Below are 18,665 nucleotides of genomic sequence, written 5' to 3'. Positions count from 1 at the left end.
AAAAAGACATGTAGTGTATAAACCAGAAGCAAATAATTGTCTTGTTACAGTCTAGTGTATTGCCCGAAATACTTAGAGCACTACGTTGTAATAAAAAAGAAACGTTTTTTGTGCTCACATAACAATTTTGGACAGGAATGCTTTAAATGTATTGATCTGTCGAGCAAAGATCAGTTTAAAGGTAAACTGTTTGTTAATGAGTATCTGTAGAAAAATGATGAAATGGTTTCCTCTTTACCATTATAGGCTTACAAATGTGACTCAGGTAGAAGCGTATAATGAATCTATTAAGAGAAAGTAGATGGGAAAAGGACATTTTAGGTTGGCGGGTCTGATATGACCTATAGGAATAGGCTGATTAATGCGATCATGGAAGAAACAGGAAATAGGAGATTGATCATCCTGCAGATATGGAGAAGGTTTTCACATCTAAAGTTCTGACAGAATTCACTGCCTCTTCAATGCACACAAACCGTAAGCAATTTGTATGGATCACTATGGATTCTTTAGTGACTAAAATTGTTTTGAACATGCAAATCAGGTGAGTCTAATGATTTAACTTTTTTTTAGTAACTAAAAGCTTTCAGATCTGTAAACCCTTGGACAACTCCAAGAACAGTCACTCCAATATTTCAACCTGGGATCAAATATAGGTGGATTTTAAAGCTAAACTTCAACCAAAGACATCCATATCAGTGTTTTTCAACCTTTGTTCAGTCAAGGCACCCTTTAAAATTCTGTACACTCTTGAGGCACCCCATTCTAAAATGTAAAAAATGAAACTAATAGTTTTACATAATGCCGCAACATTTACACATGTGGGACAACCCAACTTTAGAGGTGATGTGTTCTTCCAAAGCAACACTAGCACTGACTAGTATTTCAAAGTTTCTCTTCTCCCTCAGTTTCTCTCCCTCACTTAACTAATGTGACCCCAATGCTGACAGAGAGGGGCAGGGGAGGGCCAAACAAGGATGTGCAGGCGCCCGATGTCTTCCTATTAACCAACGACATCATTGGTGGTTAGGACTCTGCCGGCTAGAAGGTTGTAATGGTGAACAATGAAAAGCTGTGGCGGTGGTGTAATTAAAAGGCAGACTTGATCCACCTGCTGGCTTGTATGGCACTTTTTAGGCATTTTTCCAAGGCACCCCTGAAGAAACCTGAAGGCACCCAGGGTGCCTGGGCACCCTAGTTGAAGAAGGCTGATCAATACAAATACAAAAATATCTCAGTTCTGTGTATTGGATAATCATAGCTCCCAACTGTCCCTGATTTCGAGGGACTGTCCCTGATTTGGAACAAAGTCTCTCTTTCCCTCTTTCCTCCTCGTTTGTCCCTCATTTTGGTCTGATCTATATAGTTGTATATAAAATGCACTCTTTATCTTTCAAAAAGTGTTTCCAAGGGCTAAACCTTTTCTCCAAACTCTAAATTGTTGCATTTGTAAATTTCAAAAGCCAATATAAAGGAATAGTACTGATGAAGAAAAAGCACTTTTAACTAAAAAATGTTTTCTTGTAAAATTTAAGGGGCGTAACAAAGGATGTGTCCTATGCCTACATACTTGTGCTAATATATGTCCCTGGTTCCCATCTCAAAAAGTTGGGAGGTATTGATAACTCATTAATTTGTATCCATCAGATAATACATCCAGCTCTATATCTTTGAGGCTCTGGCTATGAGAGCTGTGGCTTTCATACATTAAAAAGCATCCTGTTGTAAACCTGCCCTTTTCTTTCCTGTTGTCCATTCATGAACTACTTGTATTGTGTTCACAGAATAAAAGGTGTTCTGTGAATGGCAAGGGTGTGGATATTTTCTTCTTCTTGGGGTGTTCAGCTCTCTGATTAGAAGGTTAGAGGCACCAAGGACACACAGCGGAGAAAAAAGAGACGGTGCATGCAATGGGCTGTGGTGGATTGTGGGTGTGACAAAAGTGTGCTAACAGTGGGAGAGGCATAAAACTTGCACCTATATACAGAGTGCCTGTGTCAATATGTAATGAATAAAGTGCTGGTTTCAGGTGTAATGTACAAGTGTAGTAGTCAGATGTGTGTAATGTAAATAGTGTATAGGTCAGGTGTATGTAATGTACAGAATGCAGGGGTCAGGTGTATGTAATGTAAATAGTAGGGATCAGAAATGTATAGAGCTCAGCGCTCCCTATGATAAATTTCCCACCACTATGTTATGAATTGCACAGCAGTACCCACGATTCACACACAAACACACTGCGGAAACCCACATACACAAAAGCACACACACAGATACACAATGTATACACTCTGTAATATTTGGGGGTGTTTAGCTTGAGTGCAGAGCCTACTAGTGAGCTTAGTCCACGCAGTTGTGCCGTTTAAGGGCTTGTTGGCCCACTTTTATTAAAGGAAAATATAAAGAAACACAAGTCCAATAACATAACAGTTGCCCATGCAGGGGTTTCAGCTTTCCACAGCAATAATGTAAATGAAAAATCCAAAGCCACCTGGCTCTCTAGAAGCACCGCTGCTCAGGCTTTAAGCCTCGACCCTCTTGGCCATCTAACAGAGTTCCTGTACAAACACTGTACCTCAGTTAGCACACTTTCTCCAGCTTCCTTGCTGTTCCAGCCCAAAGGCTCACCATCTACTCGTACCGTACAGACATGCACCCTTCTCCCTTGCACGCCAGGACTCCTCGGGAGGGTGGAGCCCAGAACCCTGGTCCTGTCTGGCTTAAAAGGCCCAGATCTACCTGCACAATCAGTGTGCTGGCTGTTCCTAAGACCTGGTCCCAGGATTGGAGATCTCCTCCCACCCAGATCGCTTGGAAATCTCCAGATTCCAGGTCCCCAACTGGACTTTATCCACCATAGGGGAAACTGAAAACCCAGTCTTCTCCCAGTAAAACAGTCCTCCTGGAGCCTCTCAACCTGCCTAGTTGATAATCCTGGGAAAAATACCTGCTCACCACTAGTTGCACTGCCACAACTCACACATGTATGCACATATATACACACATACACCGTATACAGTATATACATACACACATACAGGCACACTGTAATACCCATATAAACACTGTATAAACATGCATAGCAACAAACATTTATAACAACATATACAGTATATATATACTTGGGTTTCAAGATGTGCTGTTGAAGCTCTTTTGAAGAAGCACAAGAAAATGGGCAACAGTGAGGACCGTAGATGCAGCAGTTGGCCAAGGAAACTTTATTAAGCAGGTGAAAGACACATCATACTTACTCTCCTCCTTCAACATCGGAACATGTCCAGCAGTGCCATCAGAACAGAACTGGTAGAAACCCATGGGATCCAGGTAGGGCCAATAGAAGGGTTGAGAAGAAGAGGCAGGTGCTCTGGGTACAACTTTATTATGTGGAAGGGGGTGCACTGAAAGCTTGCCGCACAGCATCTTCCTCTGGATCATCCAGGTGCCACCTTGCCTGGAGCACAGGATCAGCCAACAGGTCAGTCTGCATTATTTGCCGCCCACACCAGTTCCTTGTGGTACCCCTGCAGCTGCCAGCTTCTTTTCTTCTCCCCTGCAGGATTAACTATTCAATTAGATCCCTCTCACTGCTCCAACATCCCCTGTATTTCCCCTCTCCACACACAGACCCCCACATCACCCCTCCCCCCGAGCAGTGCAGCTGGCCTGCTTCCCTTCCTCCCCTCCGCACCGATCACTCTTGTGTCCATTCATTACTGAAGCATAGTAAACTGTATGCTTCAGTTTGTGAATGAATAGAAACCGCTCTATACAGAGCGCTTCCTTTCTATTTATCTCCAGTGCAGCTGAGGCTGCAGAGAAAGGGAATGGGCACTCTATACTTACAATCTCTTTCTGTGTCTCAAAAAGTGAGTCTGTTTAGACCCCTGATGTTTTGCCAAAGCCCCCCCATTAAAAAGATATTTAAATTAAAATTGTGAAAGAAAATAAGATAGTAAGGCCTCATTCACATGGGTACACTAAAGCGTACGTCCATGCAATGCTTTGTTTACCTGCACAGTAATGTACAAGTGTACTGTGCATGACCATGCAGGCAGTCCAATTTATGTCAAATGGGATTCAGGGGCTGGATGGACACAACCACTGCTGCCAATATGACATCTCTGTGGTTGTGGGTGCTTGTACCTGAACTCACACTCTCTGCATTCGGGGCTGTGCTCCTACACCCACACAGATGTCAGAATGGGAGGAGAGGCTGTATGTGTGCAGTCATTGTGTCCAAATTGACATCAATAGGACTGCCTGCACGAGGATGCATTGAACATCTGTGCATGTTTACCCTGTATGGGTAAACATGGCCTTCCATGGGCATATGCTTAGAGGCCTTAGTAGGCATCTAGCAGGAAGTTTTCTAATTGATGTTGTGTTTATGTGTGCTAATAATGATTTTAGTGTGTTTTTAGTAAAAATATTGATTTGATAAACTGTTAGGGGACCTAAATAATTAGTGGCACCTTTTTTTTCATCTGTCAGTTTTGTGCTTTTAGAAAATGTATGGTTTGGGGGCCTTTTACAAACTCTGAAAGCTGGAAGTGAAAAATGATAACCTTCAGATATTTAGACTTAATTGTTTATTATTTACAGTGTTGCCTACCTTCCATTTTCAGGCCCCGTTCACACTGGGGCGATCCGACTTGGGGGGGCGACCTCCGAGGTCGCGGTGCGAGCAGCGCGCCGCGACCTCGGAGCAGCCGCCACGGACTTCATAACATTGAAGTCTATGGCGGTCGCCTCCGGGTCGCCCCAAAGAAGCTCCGGACCCTTTTTCTAAGTCGGAGCGACTTGTGTCGCTCCTATTAGAACGGGTCCGCAGCTTCCCTATGGAAGGCGACCTACGGCGACCTGTGAGGCGACCAGGTCGCCTCACAGGTCGCCTCAGTGTGAACGGGGACTCATTGTTTCACAAAATAGCGCAATGTTCAAATATTTGTTATTTATCAACTCAATACCATTTTAACTTTTATATTTAGTAGGGTTTTAGCAGGAATTTTGTGATTTTAGTACATTGTTAGTGAAAATATAGTTTTGCTAAACATTTTCACATTTGGTCATGTGTTTCCAGAAAATGTATAATTTACTTTCACAAACTCGCAAAGCTGTAAATGAAAAATAGAAAAAAAAAACTGAAAAATTGCAAAAATGGTTTAAAAGTGGAGCGCAGGGCCTAAGCAGCAGAAAAAGGGTTAATAAACTAGACTGTGCCAGCTCCCTTGGTTCTGATGGTTCCTCAGCTCTTCCTAACCTGTATGTTTTAAGAAAAGGGCCTCCATCATCACCATGCCTGGAAAATGCAGAATCTTCTACCACTCCGGTACCAGGAGTCACCCCCTCCCTCTCTGCACTGGGACCAGGGGCTCCTTTGTGCATATGGCTCCATGAGCGTGTGTTCACTTTATTCACCTTTTCTAGCTGTATTTTGGATGGGAGTGAAGGGTCCCCTCTTATCAATCCCATGCGCTCCTTGGTAGTGGGGGATCTCTGAATATTTTGCCCGTACAACTGGAAGTACTGTATGTGTGTGGAGGGGAGGGTGTCTCCCTGTACTCCAGTTCTATAATATAATATAATTCATATTAGGATTTTAAATACCCCTCCTGTGAGCACAAAATATACCCCTCATATTAAATATAGAAAAATCTTTATTTTATCCAATAGAACATTTAGTAAAAACATGTATTTTATATGTGTTTGTACATTGATACCCTCAATTGATAAGCTCGATCACCAAATGGGTGTAGACCAGAGTGGTTTAGTCGAGACAAGAAAATGAGATTGATGCGTTTCGCAAGGTCACTGTTTATTCAGGACCCCTTATCTCTTACATAGATGCAAAAAGGTAAAATAAGCCCTTTCTATGAGATGTAAATCTGCACCATACATGTTCAACTATCCAAGTCACCAATGATTATATGATATTGCAATAAAGAAGACCCATGTGGATCTGGTCTCGCTGGCTTGTGGGAGGGTGATCAACACAGGGATATAAATGTTTGGAAACTCCGCGCTTGTGGTCTATATGGATATATTAAAGTGTTTGGCTGCAGCCTCCCTAAACTATAGTCAAACGACTATATAAAAAATGAAAAAGGAAGGTAGGGAAATGGCGCTGCCTAGTAAGAGAGAATGTTTGTATAGTATTAATAAAGTGCTGGTGTGCTGAGAAGGGAATATAGTGCACTGTAAATCCAACAAGAAAGAGCACTGTGAGTGCAAGTGTGTATTGTGATCCAAAAACGTAATGTGGCAAGAGTGTCACAGATATATGTATATAATTCAAATAAATTGGAATTAAAGTGACACATACATATATAATAAGGGGATGTGACTGTTGTAAAGTATATTAATATAGATAAAAAAGTGCAAATGTGTATAAGTGCCAATGCTCAAAGTGATGTGTGCATAAATAACTACTCAGAATGTTGTATAAAATATAGGACCATACATTACATCAAAAAATATATATCAAAAAATATATATCATACTATATAAAACCTTGGACAAATGGAAGTGCTATGTGCATACAAAGTGACTGGTGCCCAAAGAGCAAGTGAAAAGTAAAAATAAATTAAAAAGAATAAATATAAATGTGACAGAAAGTGCCCAAAGTGCAACTATGATCTATAGTATGAGGGTTGGATGACAATGAATAGATAAAGGAATATAGGTGATAAAAAGACCAATAGTTATTAACAGGTGACAATATATGGGTGAGTAAACGACGAATTTAATAAATAGAATGTGAGGTGATACGCGAAGTCCAGGGGAATCCTCCTTTGATATAGGACCGTTCTAGGATCTCCCAAGACGCCCTCACCTAGGACCTGCAGAGGAGACCAGGATCTGCCTATAGGATCTACACATATACCCGCTCTATACCCCCTGTGTGGGGTGGGTATTTCTGGTGAGTGTGTTATTCACCAGAGGGGTCACCAAGCACCTCACTGCCCACCACGGGGTCACCTACCGTAGTTTTGTACACAGGATTGTCACCTGCTATTTATATTGGACTTCGCGTATCATCTCACATTCTATTTATTAAATTTGTGTACCCATCTTTCTGATGGATGCTTCTAGCATGATAATGCACCATGACACAAAGCTCACTTGCAAGGTTGCTCTTGGGATCCTCGATACACTTCCTGCTATTCATTTCAAATAGCGAGCCCACATAATCTTCTTCACAGGCATAGCAGCACTGGCTGTACGCCGGGGGTTTCAGGGTGGGCGGACACAAAGGGACATGGATCAGGGTGGAGCAGATTCAACCTCCCTCCTCTTTTATTCACATGGAAAGTGAGGGGGAGCTGCGCTGTCTACCCGACTCAAATCACAGCCAGCCACCATCTCTACTAGGCAGGCTCTTCTCTCTGCAAGGAGCCTCTAATTGGGCCCCCTAGAGGCCACAGGCCCTCGGGCAGCGCCCGAGTGCCCAAAAGGTCAGTCTGTCCCTGGCTCCGCCCCTTTGTTCCGTGCATGGGTGGCAGGGGATGACAAACCAATTGTAACTGCTGTATGTGCATCCACAGCAATGCTTAATAAACCTGAATTATACACCGCTCAAACGTCAGCTGTTCCTGTGTTTGCTGAACACAAACAAATAGGGCGCTTGCCGGGAAGTTCGCCCACCCGATGAGCGCCCCATAATGCACTGCGCTGGTGCAGTGAATAAATTACTGATGATTAGCTAAACCATGCACATGACATGTACAGTATATGCTTTGGCCAATCACAGCACAGCGTCCTGTCAGAGCCATGATTGGACAAAGGCAGGTTGCCTTTAGCCAATCATGGCTCAGGGGCTAAGTCCACGCCCCACACTATATAAGGCTGCTGCTTATGTATGATAATAGAGGTTAGGTAGGTAGTTAGTGAATAGTGAGTTGAGTTAGTTTAGTGCAGTCAGTGTAGTAAACAGGTCTACCCCACTTTTATAATGTATAGATATGTTGTAGTCCTGGGTCCCCTCCCAGTGCTCCCCAAGTTTTGTGTCCCTGTCACTTATAGTTCGGGAGCAGTGCCATGCCAAGCTGACAAAGATTTACCATAGATGCCAATGTGCCATGTCAAGCTGACTGAGATTTCCCTTGGACGCCAATGTTAAAGATCCGGAGCAGTGCCATGTCAAGCTCACCAAGATTTCCCATAGACACCAATGTTAAAGTCAGGGAGCAGTGCCTTGTCAAGCTGACCGAGATTTCCCATAGACGCCAATGTTAAAGATAGGGAGCAGTGCCATGTCAAGCTGATCGGGATTTCCCATAGACGCCAATGAGCACTGAAAGCTTAAAATTGGTCTAGGCAGGAAGGGGGTGAAAGTGCCCTTTATTTAAGTGGTTAAGGGGAACCCTATGACAGAATTTTTTTTTAAAAAATGGTGTGGTGTCCCCCCCCCCCCAAAATTTATACCAGGCCCTTTGGGTCTGGTACAGATTTTAAAAGGGAACTCCACGCCAAAATTAAAAAAAAAAATGTTGTGGGGTCCCCCCCAAAATCTGGTATCCTTATCCGAGCAAGCAGCCTGGCTGCTCAGGATGGGGGGGGGGCGAGCGAGTGCCCCCCCTCCTAAACCATACCAGGCCTCTTGCACCTCAACATGAGGAGGGTGCATTGGGGTGCCCCCCAAAGCACCTTGTCCCCATGTTGATGGGGACAAGGGTCTCTTCCAGACAACCCTGGGCTGGGGTTGTCGGGGTCTGTGGGTGGGGGGCTTAGCAGAATCTGGAAGCCCCCTTTAACAAGGGGGCCCACAGATCCCGGCCCTCCTATGTGAATGGATATTGGGTACATCGCACCCCTACCCATTCACCAAAAAAGTGTACAAAAAAAATATACACAAAAGCCAGTTTTTGACAAGTCCTTTATTAAAAAATAAAAAAAGATGTAAATCCATCATCATCAATCAGGTCATCCACCGCACCCGAAAAATAGAAAAAAAAAGACACTCCCGCCTCTTCACACGCCTACCGACTAATGAGCCGCCTGAGCCATGACAGCTCTTTTATAGGAAAGGGGCGGGGACACCCGGTGGCCCCACCCCTTCTGACATCCTGTCTATTTTTCTGGTGCAGCGGGCGACGTGATTGAGGATGGATTTACATCGGAGGACACTATTTTTTATTTTTAATAAAGGGCTTGTCAAAAACTGGCTTTTGTGTTTATTTTTTTGTACACTTTTTTGGTGAATGGGTAGGGGTATGATGTACCCAATATCCATTCACATGGGGGGGGGAGCGGGGATCTGTTAAAGGGGGCTTCCAGATTCCGATAAGCGACCCAATCGCAGACTCCGACAACCACAGCCCAGGGTTGTTCAGAAGAGGCTATTGTCCCCATCAAAATGGGGACAAGGTCCTTTGGGGGGCACCCCAAAGCACTCTCCCCATGTTGGGGGCAAGTGACCTGGCATGGTTCAGGAGGGGGTGGCGCTCGCTCGCCCCCCCCCCCATCCTGGCCAGCAAGGCTGCTTGCTCGGATAAGGGTCTGGTATGGATTTTGGGGGGGGACCCCATACTGCTTTTTTTTTTAATTTTGGGGTTCCCCTTAAAATCCGTACCAGACCCGAAGGACCTGGTATGGACTGGAAGGACCCCACACCATTTTTTTTTAATCTTTATTGCTGGGAGCCAACAGTACATTACAGCCACGAGCAAGTTTAAATTTTTTTTTTCCTTTAGAAATGTCAGTATTGCTGCAGCAGGCTACATACATTGTACAGATGCACCACTTTACAGGCACATTAAGGGGACCCCACCAGGCACAATATTTAAAGGAATCTTTCATTTTTATTGTTTCACTTTAAGTATTATTAAAATTACTGCTTCTGTAAAAATGATTGTTTTAAAAAATCATTTTTGCATTGATTCATGTCTCCCAGGGCAGTACCCGGGTCCCCCATACACTTTTTATGGCAATAACTTGCATATATACCTTTAAAATTAGGACTTTTGATTTTTCATGATCGTGTCCCATAGACTTAAATAAAGTTCACATGTTCGCCAGAACTTTTTCCCTATTCAAGATGTTCTGATGCAAACTGAACAGGGGGGTGTTCGGCCCAACACTATACCTGATAAAAGGGTATTACAATTGCAATACAGATTACTGTGTTTATCTGCTTAAATGTCCCTGTGGGCTCATATAGTATGTTGGCCAAATAATAGGTCAATTCCAATGCCACTAAAGTGACATCAGATTAGCACTAAGAAAAATGGCACAGGCTTTGTCAGCTCTGTTCAGCAGGGAATCCGTGAGCAGATCCGTGAGCAGATTCACTGATGAATCGGAGCTGAGTATAACAGATGCCTGTTTTGTGATATCTGTGCCTATTCAGTTTGTGTCCACATTTTGACAGAACGTCTGTGAGAACACCTAGTGGGAGGCGAAATGTGTCGACGCAATTTCCGGCTACACGCCCTTCGTAACGTCACTTCGGTAGCGGTGGAACGCACGCCGGAGCCAAGCTAGCCCCGCTGCACACCATCATCCCAGGGATCTACCGACCTATTTCATACAGTGCCCGTTTTTATCGCATCAAATGTGAGTTCTTTACTTTGAGTTTATAATAAATTTATTGTAGCAATATTACGCTATTGGGATTCCTTTTTTCCTTTCCATATGGCTACCATCTGCTGAGAGTTCATAGGGGATCCTGATTGGCCACTATCCAAGTCCAAAGTATCATTGCCCGGATTACATGCCGGACTCTGCCTGTGAGACCCTTATGCTATATGATCTGAGGGTCCACGTTGTCCGGTAAGTGGAATTACCTAGGGGAGAGGAGCAAATCACCATACTACCGCACCATTGCAGCATGCATTTGATTTCCAGCACTTGAGCACCTTTCTTGGTTGTTTTTCACCAAACAACTTTCACTGGCTACTTGCTGAATACTGCATTTTGGGACTATTACTTAGGACTATTATTGGAAATTTATGTTAATAATCATTTACTTATGAATTTTACTAATTTATCCACTTCACTGGGTGTTGAATTGCACTATTAGAGCATATACATATTTTGCAGCCAATCATTTTGCAGTAATGATGTGCAGTGACCACTAGCAACCAATCAGTGAGCAATCACTGCCTTATCTGCTGCAGTAAACTGATTTAGAGTTTGACTGCTATTTATTGTATCTCTCAGAGCAGGTGGAGAGCAAAATTGCATGGTGGCATGGTGGAAGCTGGGGGGGGGGACCCAATAAATTGCTTGCCCAGGGTCCAATCAATGTTAAAGATGGGCCTGCGTGTGCCACTCAAAGCACCTCAAATTACTCATTTCAGCATAGCCATAAACTGGTCAAATCATTTCAAATGTGTCTGCAGCAGAATTGCCCAGTTTCGCACAGAATTTAACGTTTTCTCTTTGTTCTAACTTGCTGTTCATGATTAAATAGCAGATGTGGTACTGTACATGTCAGAATACATGTCAGAATAGACCCAGTTGCACAGCTCCCGATGTACACAGGATAATGTCTTTTGGCACACTGACTTATGAGGGTCAGTGCTCCCTGTGACTATGCGTGCAGCCTTGTGTTGCGATTTGTTTGAAAGTAATGCCACATCACCCTAAACCCAAAGCTCATCCTATTTGATATGAACATAAACAGACAGCAGCCAATAAAAGTGAATGGCTGTAATGGCCTTACTCGGGTGATTGCAAATGGCTTCTGCATCAGTGTTTAGTCATGCATGTGCATACAGCACTTTTCTCTGAAGATGAAAGTTGTGCACCATTTTACCCCTGCGGAAGCCATCAGCACCACTATGTACAACCTTTCATCTGTATTGGCAGCCGTATGTGGCACATGCAGCTTCCCAGGTGTGCCAGGGATTTAAAGTCTCAGCACATAGGAGCTGCTAAGCCTCAGTCTGCACGAGGCCTTAAGTATTACCTACACTATATTACCAAAAGTATTGGGACACCTGCCTTTACACACACATGAACTTTAATGGCCTCCAAGTCTTAGTCAGTTGGGTTCAATATTGAGTTGGCCCACCCTTTGCAGCTATAACAGCTTCAACTCTTCTGGGAAGACGGTCCACAAGGTTTAGGAGTGTATCTATGGGGATGTTTGACCATTCTTGCAGAAGTGCCTTTGGGAGGTCAATCACTGATGTGGACAAGAAGGCCTGGCTCGCATTCTCTGCTCTAATTCATCCCAAAGGTGTTCTATCGGGTTGAGGTCAGGACTCTGTTTAGAAACATAGAAACATAAAATGTGTCGGCAGATAAGAACCATTTGGCCCATCTAGTCTGCCCAATATATCTGAATCCTATGAATAGTCCCTGGCCCTATCTTATATGAAGGATAGCCTTATGCCTATCCCATGCATGCTTAAACTCCTTCACTGTATTTGCAGCTACCACTTCTGCAGGAAGGTTATTCCATGCATCCACTACTCTCTCAGTAAAGTAATACTTCCTCATATTACTTTTAAACCTTTGCCCCTCTAATTTAAAACTGTGTCCTCTTGTGGTAGTTTTTCTTCTTTTAAATATGCTCTCCTCCTTTACCGAGTTGATTCCCTTTATGTATTTAAAAGTTTCTATCATATCCCCTCTGTCTCTTCTTTCTTCCAAGCTATACATGTTAAGGTCCTTTAACCTTTCCTGGTAAGTTTTTTCCTGCAATCCATGTACTAGTTTAGTAGCTCTTCTCTGAACTCTCTCTAGAGTATCTATATCCTTCTGGAGATATGGCCTCCAGTACTGCGCACAATACTCCAAGTGAGGTCTCACCAGTGTTCTGTACAGCGGCATAAGCACTTCTCTCTTTCTACTGCTTATACCTCTCCCTATACATCCAAGCATTCTGCTGGCATTTCGTGCTGCTCTATTACATTGTCTTCCCACCTTTAAGTCTTCTGAAATAATTACTCCTAAATCCCTTTCCTCAGATACTGAGGTCAGGACTGTGTCAAATATTCTATATTCTGCCCTTGGGTTTTTATGCCCCAGGTGCATTATCTTGCACTTATCCACATTAAATTTCAGTTGCCAGAGTTCTGACCATTCTTCTAGTTTTCCTAAATCCTTTTCCATTTGGCGTATCCCTCCAGGAACATCAACCCTTTTACATATCTTTGTGTCATCAGCAAAAAGACAAACCTTACCATCGAGGCATTTTGCAATATCACTTATGAAGATATTAAACAAAATTGGTCCCAGTACAGATCCCTGAGGTACCCCACTGGTAACATGACCTTGTTCTGAATGTTCTCCATTGACTACAACTCTCTGTTGTCTGTCACTCAGCCACTGCCTAATCCACTCAACAATATGGGAGTCCATGCTCAATGACTGCAGTTTATTGATAAGTCTTCTATGTGGGACAGTGTCAAAAGCCTTACTAAAATCTAGATACTGCACCTCCAGCGTCTATTATTTTAGTCACCCAGTCAAAAAAATCTATAAGATTTGTTTGACATGATCTCCCTGAAGTAAACCCATGTTGTTTTTCATCTTGCAATCCATGGGATTTAAGATGTTCCACAATCCTATCCTTTAATAGGGTTTCCATTAATTTGCCTACTATTGATGTCAGACTCACTGGTCTATAGTTGCTCGATTCCTCCTTACTACCTTTCTTGTGAATGGGCACGACATTTGCCAATTTCCAATCTTCCGGGACGACTCCTGTTACTAATGATTGGTTAAATAAATCTGTTAATGGTTTTGCCAGCTCACCACTAAGCTCTTTTAATAATTTTGGGTGTATCTCATCAGGACCCTGTGACTTATTTGTCTTCACTTTAGACAGCAATCTTAGAACGTCTTCCTCTGTAAAGACACATGCATCAAACGATTTATTAGTCACCCTTTCAAGTGGAGGTCCTTCTTCTTCTTTTTCTTCTGTAAAAACTGAACAGAAGTATTCATTAAGGCAGTCGGCTAGCCCTTTATTCTCTTCTACATACCTTCCGTCCTTTGTTTTTAATTTAGTTATTCCTTGTTTTAATTTCCTTTTTTCATTTATATATCTGAAGAATGTCTTATCCCCCTTTCTGCATAGACTGAGCTAGTTTTTCTTCTGCCTGCGCTTTAGAAGTTCTTATAACTTGCTTGGCCTATTTCTGCCTAATCTTGTAGATTTCCTTATCTTCATTGCTCTGGGTTTTTTTATAATTACAAAATGCAGAAATATATGCGTGCGCTAATGAAATCATTTACAGTAATATATTTCTGCTACTATCACACCTATATATGGCTAGGTGTCTATATACATATAATTATGTGTGTATATATACCACTATACACAAGTTCAGATGTTTTGCCTGCCTCAAAAGAACCCAAAAAAATGCCAAAAAAACGCTAGCGTCAAAAAAAAATGCCCAGGTGTGTTTTTGCTGGCATTTTTTGGGGGGTTTTGGAGGAAGGCAAAACATCTGAACTTGTGTATAGTGGTGTATATACACACATACATATATTTATATACACACCTAGACATATATAGGTGTCATAGTAGCAGAAATATATTACTGTAAATGATTTCATTAGCGCAAGCATATATTTCTGCTACTATCAGACCTATATATGTCTAGGTGTGTATATAAATATATGTATGTGTGTATATACACCACTATACACAAGTTCAGATGTTTTGCCTGCCTCAAAAGAACCCAAAAAAATGCCAAAAAAACGCTAGCGTCAAAAAAAAATGCCCAGGTGTGTTTTTGCTGGCATTTTTTGGGGGTTTTTGGAGGCAGGCAAAACATCAGAACTTGTGCACAGTACCACTATACACAAGTTCAGATGTTTTTCCTGACTGCAAAGAACCCAAAAAAATGCCTGCTATTAAACCGGCAAGGTGTGAAAACCGAGAAGCCAACCTCCTGTGCTGAAAGTATTCTAATACAAACGATCTTTTTTTTTATGGTTCTGGACATGCTACAGAGCTGAAACTTCACATGTACACTTTTTAGACCCCCCAGATACTAAATCCAAAGTCAAAATAAAAAAATATTTTTTTTTTTCAATAATTGGCTTTTTTTATCAAAAATGACAATTTTTAAGAACTTTTTTTTGTGTGATTAATAGTTAATGGGGCATGACCCAGAACCCTAGGCACTTTTAAGGGGCATTTATTGGGTTTTAGGGCTTAAAAATTGTGTTTTTTGATTACCGAAGTTCGGGTCCCATTGATTTCAATGGGGTTCTGAAATCCGGGCCGAACTTTCGGGAAGTTCGGATGTTCTGGCCGAACCGAACTTTTCAAACCAAACTTTTTTCCCTAGTCCCCAGATGGACAAGAACATCCACGTCCCCTTCCTGCTTTTCTTGCTTAACAATATTAATAATACGTCTTCTATCTCGTCTAGCAGTAGCACCAGGGAGACATCTCACAAAACCATTTTCTTTAAGCTCCACACTTCTTATGATTGAATCACCCAGCAACAGCTGCTTCCTTTGAGACTTCACTTTATCTTTTTTGTCCTTGGCCGCAGGCTTGCATACATTAGACATAGGAGTCGATGGTTTCTCACCCTCTGTGCTTGAGTCCATATCCATGTTGTCCTTACATTCTGAGAGTGCTGCAAATAAATTATGGAGAACCACCGACTGTGGGAAATGTCTTCTATCCACCACTCTAAGTCTTCCAGAACCTACAGTAACCCATCTGCCATTTCTGGGGGTCCTCTGGGGCAGTGGCATTGCAGCAGTCCCAGCTGGAGTTTGTTTAACAGATAATTTAAATATCTCTGATTTCAAAAATGCAATTTCCTGCTGCAGTAAGGAGAATTGCCTACAGATCTGACAGCATCTGAATCTCCAAAGAGTGGAACATGAAATAAATGCACAACAATTCCTGCACTGAACCAAGTCTGCCATTTTAAAGAGGAGAAAAAAATAAATTGTAAATTTAAGTCAAACAAATCTTACCTTTTTTTTCTCTTTTTTCCACCTTCCAGCCTACCTCCTGACTATCTCCTGCAATATCTCTTCACTGTACTTAAAATGTTGTACTTGAATGGAGTACTTGCAGCTAATGAATTAGGCCAGCTAATGAGTATGTCTCTATATATATACACACTCCTTCACAGCTCCTCCCCCAGCAACAAATGTAACACCTTAATGAGCTATTCTCATTAGCAAACGCACAATAGCAAACACCTGACCGAATTCCTTTCCTCTTCTCAAGCAATGGTCAGCAAAAAACACAGATGAGTCAGTTGCAAACTCCAAGCCAATCTCTTGCAGTATCTCTTCAGTCTCCTGCAATATCTCTTCACTGTACTTAAAATGTTGTACTTGAATGGAGTACTTACAGCTAATGAATTAGGCCAGCTAATGAGTATGTCTCTATATATATATATACACACTCCTTCACAGCTCCTCCCCCAGCAACAAATGTAACACCTTAATCAGCTGGTCTCATTAGCAAATGCACAATAGCAAACACCTGACCAAATTCCTTTACTCTTCTTAAGCAATGGTCAGCAAAAAACACAGATGAGTCAGTTGCAAACTCCAAGCCAATCTCTTGCAGTATCTCTTCAATCTCTTCAGTCTCCTGCAATATCTCTTCACTGTACTTAAAATGTTGTACTTGAATGGAGTACTTGCAGCTAATGAATTAGGCCAGCTAATGAGTATGTCTCTATATATATATACACACTCCTTCACAGCTCCTCTCCCAGCAACAAATGTAACACCTTAATGAGCTATTCTCATTAGCAAATGCACAATAGCAAACACCTGACCAAATTCCTTTCCTCTTCTCAAGCAATGGTCAGCAAAAAACACAGATGAGTCAGTTGCAAACTCCAAGCCAATCTCTTGCAGTATCTCTTCAATCTCTTCAGTTTCCTGCAATGTCTCTTCACTGTACTTAAAATGTTGTACTTGAATGGAGTACTTGCAGCTAATGAATTAGGCCAGCTAATGAGTATGTCTCTATATATATACACACTCCTTCACAGCTCCTCCCCCAGCAACAAATGTAACACCTTAATTAGCTATTCTCATTAGCAAATGCACAATATCAAACACCTGACCAAATTCCTTTCCTCTTCTCAAGCAATGGTCAGCAAAAAACACAGATGAGTCAGTTGCAAACTCCAAGCCAATCTCTTGCAGTATCTCTTCAATCTCTTCAGTCTCCTGCAATATCTCTTCACTGTACTTAAAATGTTGTACTTGAATGGAGTACTTGCAGCTAATGAGGCCAGTCTAGTTCCCCCCCCCCCAAACTCGCTTATCCATGTCTTTATGCACCTTGCTTTGTGCACTGGTCCAGATAATTTAGTAAAGGGCAGATTATGGTGTGGGGATGTTATTCAGGGGTTGGGCTTGGCTCCTTAGTTCCAGTAAAGGGAACTCTTAAGGCCCCAGCATACCAAGATATTTTGGACAATTTTATTCTCCCAAATTAGTTTGAACAGTTTGGAATGGCCACTTCCTGTTCCAACATGACTGCGCGCCAGTGAACAAAGCAAGGTCCATAAAGACATGGATAAGCGAGTTTGGGATGGAGGAACTTGACTGGCCTACATGGAGTCATGACCTCAACCCAAGAGAACACCTTTTGGATGAATTGGAGTGGAGACTGCAAGCCAGGCGTTTTAGTCCACATCAGTGTCTGACTTCACAAATGCACCTTGGAAGAATGGTCAAACATTCCAATAGACAGTCCTAAACCTTGTGGACAGCCTTCCCAGAAGAGTTGAAGCTGTTAAAGCTGCAAAGGGTGGGCCAACTCAATATTAAACCCTACAGACTAAGAATGGGATGCTAATAAATTTCATGTGCGTGTAAATGCAGGCGTCCCAATACTTTTGGTAATATAGTGTATGTATTCTATTTGATGGGTAATTTACTGTATATGTTAATGTTTGAAGCTATTAATCCTTAATCACTGTGATGATGCAGGTGGCTAAATCATCATGGCAGAAATATATTTTAAATCACTTAACCTCTGGAAGGTATTACCCCCTTCATGACCAGGGTATTTTTTGCTGTTTTGCACTATGCTGCTTTAGCTGAAAATTGCTTGGTCATGCAACAATGTATGCAAATACAATTTTTGTCATTTTCTTTGAACAAATAGAGCTTTCTTTTGGTGGTATTTACTGTATCACCAAAAGAAAGTTGAAAACAACAGAAAATTTTGAAAAAAAACCCCAATATTTTCTACTTTCTGTTGTAAAACATATCCACTAAAATCAATTTTCTTTATAAAATTTAGGCCAAAATATATAAAAAAAATCTCAATAAGTATATATTACTTTTGTGAACGTTATAGCGTCTACAAACTGTGGTATATACAGTATATTTAAAAAATTGATCAGTTCTGATGTACTGTACCTATCTAATTTCTTGGGGCCCTAAAAGATGCCAGGACAGTACAAATACACCCAAAATTACCCCTTTTTGGAAATGAGATGGTCCAAGGTATTTAGTAAGAGGCATGACAAATTTTAAGTTGTAATTTTTTGCCACATTTTTTGGAAAATTAGGAAATTACATTTTTTTCTTTTACATATTGTCACCAGTGCAGTAGAGTGTCATCATATGACTGGTGTGGCGGTGATCAGGGATACTGACTGGTGACAGTATTTAAAAAAATACGTAAATAATTTTTTATTTATTTCTTTTAACATTTCTTTTCTTTTTTTTTTTTAAGATTTTTCCAGGATTTTTCTTTCTAA

The 18,665-nt window shown here is 41.8% G+C and overlaps 1 protein-coding gene across 1 annotated transcript in view; it reads left to right on the top strand.

Annotated features, from left to right (window-relative positions):
• Window positions 1-308: 308 nt before the first annotated feature.
• The window catches only part of ARHGAP18 (Rho GTPase activating protein 18), a 216,496-nt gene continuing 198,139 nt past the window's right edge, over window positions 309-18,665 (top strand). The window contains exon 1 of the mRNA XM_082249091.1: window positions 309-541. Coding sequence (XP_082105217.1) covers window positions 411-541 — 131 coding nt within the window. The 5' untranslated portion in view covers window positions 309-410. The remainder of the gene's footprint in view (window positions 542-18,665) is intronic.

Source organism: Pelophylax lessonae (genome assembly GCF_965119305.1).
Source record: "Pelophylax lessonae genome assembly, chromosome: 3".
NCBI lineage: Eukaryota > Metazoa > Chordata > Amphibia > Anura > Ranidae > Pelophylax > Pelophylax lessonae.
This window is presented reverse-complemented; position numbering and strand designations above follow the sequence as displayed.